The 9350-nt window shown below is 35.6% G+C and overlaps 1 protein-coding gene across 1 annotated transcript; it reads right to left on the reverse strand.

The window, feature by feature from the left end:
* Positions 1–2522: 2522 nt before the first annotated feature.
* Positions 2523–7891, reverse strand: LOC109069416 (eukaryotic translation initiation factor 3, subunit M). The gene is made up of 11 exons (XM_042743512.1): positions 7735–7891; positions 7179–7311; positions 6948–7086; positions 6739–6862; positions 5874–5968; positions 5718–5801; positions 5542–5641; positions 5368–5449; positions 3166–3309; positions 2842–2902; positions 2523–2699 (listed from the first exon to the last, which is right to left on the reverse strand). Exons 1-11 carry the CDS (start codon positions 7774–7776, stop codon positions 2576–2578), a joined length of 1128 nt encoding a protein of 375 aa, XP_042599446.1. The 5' UTR covers positions 7777–7891; the 3' UTR covers positions 2523–2575.
* Between the last annotated feature and the right edge of the window lie 1459 nt (positions 7892–9350).

Raw genomic sequence — 9350 nt, forward strand, 5'->3', positions numbered from 1 at the left:
TGTTAGAGGAATTTTTTATCAAATATGGATGTAGATAATTTAAAAAATGAATTAACACATTGAATCTGTGGACACATTAATGTTTTCCTATTTTTGTTTTAGAAAAAATTTAATTTTGTAGTGGAAATAAATGGGATATGATGCCCCCAAATCCACCCCCTGAATGTTATTATTTATTATTTTAATAATTTTAATCGTAACTAATGGAGTTATTCAAAAGTTAAGTGAGTTAGATGTTTCAGTGCATAGTCTTCATGATTAATTTAAACCTATGGACTAACTGAATGAAATCATTTAATTTAAGTGTTACTATTATGACATATCTTCAGGTAAATTATGGGCAAATAAATATGTATATGTCCATATACCTGTATATAGAATAAATTTAGCTTTCAGATGAATCTCTTTTAGTGGGATTCTGTGTTGTCCATCTTTGGTTATTAAATAATTTAACCAAATTGCTTAAAAAAATTTTTTTTAATTAAAATAGCTGATTTAGGATTTTACATTAATGCCATTTTAAAGAAAAAAATATTTTTTAATAATTTTGAATGATTTAAAAATTTTTGTAATGTCATTACAGCTTCAGGAGAACAGAACTGACATTATACTTCATACATCCTCTAATGCAAAGAAATTCATTTTTAAGTGTCTTAAGTGCCTAAGTGCTTTGTGGGGCCACCGTATAACCAGAGAGATAAGAAACATTAGCTACGACTTCTCTCAGAGCAGAAATATGATTCACCCTGTATCAGATCATGATAAAGCGGGGTCATGAAATCGGACACGGTGGATAGAGAAAAGGAGACATAACTGGTAAATCTCACACAACACATCGTTTGGGCATGAACTGTTAACCTGGGATAGTGAGTGCGAACGGAGAGGGGAAGGAAGACGGAAAGTTTTGCATTTCATTGAAACATTTCTCCCACAATTCATCTAAACCTCAAAGTGTTCAGTGTCAAAATCAACCGTGCTGAAAATGTGTTGAATTTGACTTGTTTTGCAACTACTATCATGTCTAAAAAGGATTAAAAAATGTCTTACTTTATCATAATATCCTCTCATTTCCAGAGTTCATCTTTGTCCTGCTAAATAAAGACACATGCAGTTGAATCTTATTCACTTCCAGTTTCTGCAGGCCATTTCCTTCATCATTCACATCTCTTCAGTCTTTGACACTCAATTCTGAAAGTATTCTACATCAATGGCTGTGTCTGAAATTGCATGCCCTCTGTGTATACTTCTTTTGAGCAAATAATTACTTCACAACAGTTAAAAACTATCTTCTATATTAGGGTTTTGACACAAATTTCACGATTCCATTCATATTCACAAGCTTGTGATTTGATTCGATTAACAATTCGATTCGATTCAATATAGATTATTTTGGATATCTATATGAGGTACATTGTGACATTGTTTAGCCTTTATATTGACATCTTTGAGCAGCTGAAACACTGATTGAGAGATTACATGAGACAGGATATGGATTGTAAAGTTGTACTCTTTATTTTTACTTACCTTTGGATGTTTAGTCATGTTTATTTTGTGCTGAAACTGGTATTAATGTGGAGGACATGATCGGTTCACATGCGCCTCATGGTGCTGCATCTGTTGAACTGAGCCGCTAAATCATGTCCCTCCAGATTAAAGGCGTCCTATTATGCTTTTACACTTTTTGAATTTTAGTTAGTGTGTATGTTTGAGCATAAAATGGCGATCCACAGCGCGAAGTTGATGTATTTCCTCAGCGACCAGCACGGATCAGCTCCAGGCATGACGAAGCGGATATCATCCTCTTTTGGAAGGCCAAACAAAGTAGTTTCACTTTCACAACGAAACACACAGCGTCTATACGACATGGCGGCGGTGGCAACAACAATACTACAACGAGAATAAAAGGTACGCCACATTTCTTTACGTTAACATCTGGCCGGCGTTATGCAAATCATCCCACATAGTGATGTAGAGATGTGGGGGCGTGTTAGAACGAGCCGTTTCAGGGGGGCTTGGACGAGTCTTAACTTTTATAAAGAATATCTCTTTGGATTTGAGACTTTAGTCTTTGCAACTTCACAGATCTTCTTTATTCACCAAGAGCTTGTAACCTCCAAAGAGAAAGGAAAATTTGAAATTGCATCATATGACCCCTTTAAATGAAATGGAAATTTTTTGGTCAACTTTTTGGATTTACTGTTGTTCACACAGTTATATGCACAAATTATATTTACATTTATATTTATATACTTAAGGTAATGACTAGAACAAATGTCAAATCAGGAGGCTTGTTGGAGAGGTGCTATTACTTCATGCTTTTATCAAATCAGCATTTATACGTTGAGTTACTCTTGTAATAAGTGGGATAACATTCATTCAGTCGGTCACTATAATAAATAAACACTTTCAGAGTGATAAAACACCAGTGGACCCTGAAGTGGGTTCGTTTTACAATAATGACCAACTGTCCAATGGACCAACGGTCCATTATCCTTTATACAGCACTGACAGTGAGGCAGAAACATGGTCTTCATTGGTGTTTTATTGGATGTGTATTAAAACAGAAGCAGCTGTGTCAGGCAGAGGGAGAGAGCGTCTGAAGGCTGCTCTTCACGGTGGCCAGATTCTGTTTCCAGGAGCACAGTGTGTCATGCAGCTGCTGCCACTGCTGCTTGCCAAAGGTGCGGTGTGTGCTGTGGCTACAGGAAGTGAGACAGAAGCCGATCACGTCAGTATGGGCTTCAAACACAACCCTTACTACTACTTCTACTTTTGCTTACCATCTTAGTGTATTTGTATGTTTTCAATTAGTCTGAAATCAAAAAATAGGTAATGACTTACCTCACCACAACCTTCCGCTGTGTCTGGTCAATCTTGCAATAGACCATTTTGGTCCGAACAGCTAGAAAATCACATGAAGACACACAGTAAGTATGCGTGGTTGTACAAAAACACAGGAGCAAAGCTTTTTTAACATTCAATTTACACACACAGTTGAGCTTAGGTTTTACTTTATTGTCTTAGTCAGAGAAATTTGTGTTGGACTCAGAACACAGCAGGTGAAAACATAAATGACCAGATGCAAAAATAACATGTAGTGACAAAACAGTTACTTTAAAAATATACAGATATGAAATAGTCAGCAAAGGTAGTGCAGGGCCGTACCGTCAATGACGAAGGCCTCCACATCTTCAGCACCGATCTGCAGCTCCTGCTGCATGGTGTCGAACGAGATCTCCTTCATCTCGACCGCCATGCCCATGAACGTCAACAGCCGCATTTTTGCCATGTTCTGCTCATGAGACAAACCTGAAAACACAACATGAAGCATTCAGTATTTAATTAGATCTTCAACGCAACATTACACCACTGGACTGTGCTTCAAATAAGTAAAAGGCCTCTAACACTAGCTTGCTCTATTTTTTTTCCATTCTATCCGTTTTCTGTTTATTTATTATATAATTTAAAATGAAAAAACCTTACTACATATACTGTTAAGCTAACTGAGACTTGTTATAGCACATGCATATCACTGCTCTTTTTTATTTTGATTGCTTCTATTGTCTTCCTTTGTAAGTCGCTTTGGATATAAGCTTCTGCTAAATGACTAAACGTATAAAAAAAAATAATGTATATTTTATTGGCAATGACTTCAATTGTCATAATTATCAATATTTTATTGTTCCTGATTCAATTCGATCATTCGCAAAGATCCTAATGGGAAATATATACGCTGAAAAATTGGGATGGTAAAAACACTAGCTATGTTTCCATCCAAAGATTCGAATGAAACTTATGTGCAAAACTGGAATATCGCAGAAAGTATTTGTGAAAAAGCACCGTTTCCATCCAAGGAGTCAAAGAGAACAAAATCGTCACTTCCTGGTAAACTGTGGCACTAAATATTACTAAGAAAACTAGGAGAAGCTACTTAAATAATTTTCATATATGATATAAATTACCTGCACATCAGAGCGAGCAAAAGAAACACAATAAATGCGGTCATTGCTTTCGGAGGAGGATGCTGCTGTTTGGGAACACAGACAATTATACAGAAACACTTTGAGGACAGACTTTGTTCAGGCATTTCAGAATAACCATAACAACATATAGATGCTGTGAACGAGATCGGTCTGCTGCTAGTCAAGTTATGCCATCTCATAGCGCAAAGTCACATTACTTTTTCGATGCACATGGAGAAATTTATTCGGTAAATGTGTTCCCATTGTAGTTTACGCAAATTTTTTCTTATCGGATAAAAAGTTTATCCTACTCAAATGTGCGCATAGGTTTTTTTATGCACAGTTTTAGAATTTATGCACATCTTGGTGTTTCCATTTATGCGATAATCCAAAATGCACATAAAAATAGGTGGATGGAAAAGCAGCTACAGTTATGCTCTATTAAGATGTTATTGGATGTAGGTGAAGAAGATGCTGACAGACTACAAATATTCACCGTTTCACCCTCTCAACAGAAAATCTGTTTACGTTAATTATAAAATCATCAAATGAGAAGAAGGTCATTGAGCCGTTCTTTTTTTGGGTTCAGAGGGAGGTGCTCACTGTTAGATCAACACTTTATCAGGACTGGCCTGAACTGGCTGTCGCTGGTCAATGGCAGGGAGGATCCTGCTCTAATTAACGTCTGCCTTTTAAAAGAGCCAAAACTGCTGAGACTCAAATTCCAGCGGCCCAGTGACACCACAGATAACAAACACGTGTGAGAGCCTGGGCTTTTAAAAACAAATAAAAGATGTGCAGCAATGCACAGAAGCCATTTTTAAATATGAAGCAACACTCAATTATATTAGATTAACCAAAATAAATTCTTCTTTCCTTTTATGCAAATTAAAATAAAGAAAATATCAAAATAAAATTAGATTAAGAAATAATGTAACAAAATATAAAATGTGACCCAGGACCACAAAAACCAAGTCATAAGGGTCAATTTCATTTAAACTGAGATTTATACATCACATGAAACCTGAATAATTAAACTTTATAGGATAGCACAATATTTGGCTGAAATACAACTATTTGGAATCTGAGGGTGCAAAACAATCAAAATACTGAGAAAAATCACCTTTAATGAAGTGTGTGTATATATATATATATATATATATATATATATATATATATATATTATATATATATATATATATATATATATATATATATATATATATATATATGGTAATAATAAACAGAGTTGAATTTTTTTCTTCATGTCCCAATTACTTATAAAAGCAGTTCAATCTAATTAAAAACTGACTAATTTACACATTGTGTGTGTACTTTGCATTTGTGTTTATTAGAGTGTCAAGGTCATGATTGAAAATTATAAAGACGTTCAGATTGTACTCACCGAGAGACTCAATGAAGTCTTTGTTGCTCTGGTAAAACTTCACATATGCAGCAAGCTTTGCACTGACAAAGATAGTCAGGAGCTGGAAGGAGAAAAAGCCTTTTATTCAGAGAATTTCTGAAAACGATTTAAAGTCTGTTTTCATTTAAAAAAAAAAAATCTACATTTTCTTACATCATGGATGAGTTCTCCCTCCAAGAAACGCACTGGTTTCAAGGCTAGGAGATGGTCGAAGAGATAGGTGCTTGGGTCTTTCAGGGCACGGACGATGCACCTGGGAGAGCGTAGGTGTAGATCACTAACAAAGACAAAAGCAGATCTGACACAGAACTGACAAGAGAAGGTCATACCTGTGTGCATCCACTCGGGCTTGTGAAGCATTGTCCTCTGTGTAACTGCCCAGTAACTCCACCATCACTTTAGCTGCAGCTTCACTGAAAGACACGAGAGTGTAAGGCCAAACAAGCAAAAACCACAAGCTGACCTGGGATCAAACGAGCAGGTACCTCTTCTTGCAGTCGACCAGCGCATCATACACCAGACGGAGCAGAGTGTGTTTCTTCTCTGTATCCAGATTCCAGTCTGTGATCCACTTGCGCACCTGCACAGAACACAAAACCCAATCATGCTGGGAATCGTTTCCTAATTACATAAATACTAAGAGAAACGTTTCAGGGTTGAAGCTAATGTTGGCTATACAGTTTAATCTCACAAAGGAATTTTCAGATCATAAGCATATAGAAAGAGAACAGATATAGGGTGGGGACTTGGTTCTGTGCATCAGTTATTGATTGGATGTTCAGATGTGGGCGTGGCACTCAAGAGGAAGATAAACATGAGCTTGACATTTTTAATCACAGGATTAAACATTAGGAGACTGATTTAAAAATATAAAAATGCAACATATGCACAGATAAAGTGTTATTCTATAACATGCATTTAGAAAAAAGATTCTAGGAAAAAGCCTACTTTCCTAGGATTCATTGATTTGTTTATTATACAATAATAAAAAAGAAACATTTCCACCCCAAATTCTAATTACTGGTACTGTAAAAGTTTTTTTTTTTTACTGTACTTTCCTCATTTACTGTACTCACTCTCTTTACTGTAATACAGTCACACCCATCAGGACACTTTTTTTTAATCACTAGCAAATGCAGTTTAAAGATGCTTTTAGTATACTGTGCAGTTGTGCGTTTTAAATACATATTTTTTACATTACAGACTGGAGAAAGAGGACTTAATTTTTCACTTTGTGGTAATTATGGATAAAATATAAGCTGGACATTTTGACACTCTTCCGAATATCTTGTGATGCATTTTTAAAAACAGGAAAGGAGATACTATGATATTTTGACATGATGTCCGTACCTGGTCCAGCTCTGTAGGAATGAATGCAATGGCATTGCAGGAGGCCGCCACTTTAATCAGCCCGCAGTACACGGTGTGCCTCACCGTTGTGTTCTCATCCATACCATGGAACAGATTGCTCAAGCTGCAAACAAAGAGTTTAATTAAAACAAATGAACAAGGTTAGAAAAAAAGAGATTCATTTGAACAATACAAGCAAAAGCACTCACAGCTGCATCCTGAGCGAGGGCCGCTCACCCTCACGAAACTTCACCAGCTTCTCACATAGACTCTCAATGAGAGCTTCCTGTTTCTCCGTCTCCAGGATCAGCAACAGGGAGACGATGCTGTTCATCACACTCTCCACATCTGCAGAGGAACACCAGAGCGCTTGAAATGTTCTTGTGATTCTGTGCATGTAACCTATAGGTTGCAAAGCTCTAACTTCAGTCATGTCATACCTTTATCATCGTCTTTGAGGCAAACATCACAGGCTTCAATGATCTGCGCCAGGTCGACGTGCAGACCTCCTTCTGAATTCTCCTCCGAGATCTCCGCTCCTTTAGACTTCAAGTAGGCCCGGAGCTCTGACGCCTGCAAATGAATGAATGAATGAATGAATGAATACAAAAATGATCCAGCTCTTACAGTCACAAAATCATAATCCCACCATGGTGCATCACCCAACCTCTTCAGACGGGTTACAATCGGTGTAATATTTGTGGGTTGTGAAACGTCTGTTGTCAATAACAAAAGCAGATACGTGACTGCTGATAAACAATATCCTACTGATATTGAAGTGTTTCCACCGCAATGCAACCAAAAATAAAGTGAAATAATACGTATACACGAACATAAACCGTTAAATGTATTATTACTGTACCAATACGTTGTACTGAGATCAGCTAAAGGCTAACATAAGTTAGCATCTACAAGCATGCTTCCGCAAAAATGCTTCTACTTTGCTAAAGTACGTGTGTGATAACGCAAAAATGCTTATGAACTATTCAAACATACCTGATCCTCCTCCGTTACATCAATAAACGCCGGGACACTCATATTATTTGATATTTTAAGAGCACAGACAAGAATCCACGCTCGCAGCCTAGGTTCACAGGCCGGAAGAGAATCTGTAAACTTGCCGGTGATGATGACGTACTTCCCTTAAAGGGACAGTAAAACTTTTTTTGTTCATTGGCGCGCGTTAGTGAGTTTGATATAATTAACATTTAAAATTAGAATATAAAACAGCTTATCGTGATTCTTTGACTCTGCTTCAGGAAACAGAACTAGTACTATATTGCCCTTGCAGTACAAAATGCAGATCTGAATATATATCTGTTCAGGGTTCACCCAAAACTGAAGGTTAGCTGTATTTACTGACCTCCATGACCACTTTATGAATATGTTGCTGGTTTCAGTGGAAAAAGTGTAGTGACCACAGGTGTTAAGCTCCAAAATGGCATAGCACAGAGTTGTTTCCAACCTTTTAGATATTATAAAAAAAATAAAAAAAAAATATGTTTAAAAAATTTTAGTTTTTATATATATATATATATATATATATATTATATATATATATATTATATATATATATATATATATATATATATATATATATAAATTCTTATTACTGTAACACAATTTTTACTGTAATTTCCTCATTATATTATAAAAAAAATAAAAAAAAAACGTTTTTTAATAAACAAATGTGTACTTTACATTACAGTAGGTTACTGCTAAAGGGGCTAATTTTTTCACTTTGTGTTAATTATGAGATGAAATAAGAGCTGGACATTTCTTGGTTGTTTTTGTGAGACTCAGCAGGCAAGGAAATATGATTATTTTTCAACCGTTTAGATGCAAAAGACCTCTAAATATGATCACCCTCAAAACTCATTTTTTAAAGGTAGTAGCTAAGCTATATATATATATATATATTTGTATAAACAACCAATTTATTCTGTCAAATAAATTAATATGATTGACTTAATCAAATTTCTGTTCATTGTAATCATAATTTAATTTAGTTATATATATATATTTTTTACACAGTTTGGTTTGAAACATTTCCAAGGGCACTCTAGCAGTTGTGGCTCCCTGTTTAAAAACTCCTGCCTTATTATATATATATAATCATATAATATAATATAATCATAAAGGTAATAAAGGTTTTGAGACCATTGTGAAGGAGTATACCAACAGAGACTTCACTGAGTGAGTGAGATGAACTTGAGAACTGAATTAGTTAATGAATTAGTAAATGAATCAGTTTTTAAAGCAGATTCTTTTTAATAACTTGCTTGATCTCGGTGACAAATGAGACAATTCATTAACAAATCAGATTTATTCACCGGTCGGAGTTCAGCTCACTGATTCAGCGATCTGTTTGCAGCAGTTGCTGAGCTAACTGGGGGAGGTTGTCAGTAAGCAATGATGAATAGTTACTACTAATAATAATGACTAATATTTGCATAAAGCTATCGTGGGACATTAGAAGACTAGGACTAGCACACAATAGGCCTGGACTACTTGTATACTTTTTTGTGTATAGGTTTTGGGTTTTATGTTTAGTGTTGCACACCTTGTCCTGATATGGATATATACTGACACCTATAGCCTACTTATACTGC

This window comes from Cyprinus carpio, chromosome B18 (genome assembly GCF_018340385.1).
Source record: "Cyprinus carpio isolate SPL01 chromosome B18, ASM1834038v1, whole genome shotgun sequence".
In the NCBI taxonomy this organism is placed as follows: domain Eukaryota; kingdom Metazoa; phylum Chordata; class Actinopteri; order Cypriniformes; family Cyprinidae; genus Cyprinus; species Cyprinus carpio.

Bases quoted from the DNA above. Each gene is read 5' to 3' on its own strand.
- LOC109069416 (XM_042743512.1), bottom strand. From the start codon at position 7,776: ATGAGTGTCCCGGCGTTTATTGATGTAACGGAGGAGGATCAG. The intron at 5,642-5,717 runs GTATGACCTTCT...ACGCTCTCCCAG, and splicing joins GCCCGAGTGGATGCACACAG to GTGCATCGTCCGTGCCCTGA. The intron at 2,700-2,841 runs GTAAGTCATTAC...CACTTCCTGTAG, and splicing joins CAGCGGAAGGTTGTGGTGAG to CCACAGCACACACCGCACCT.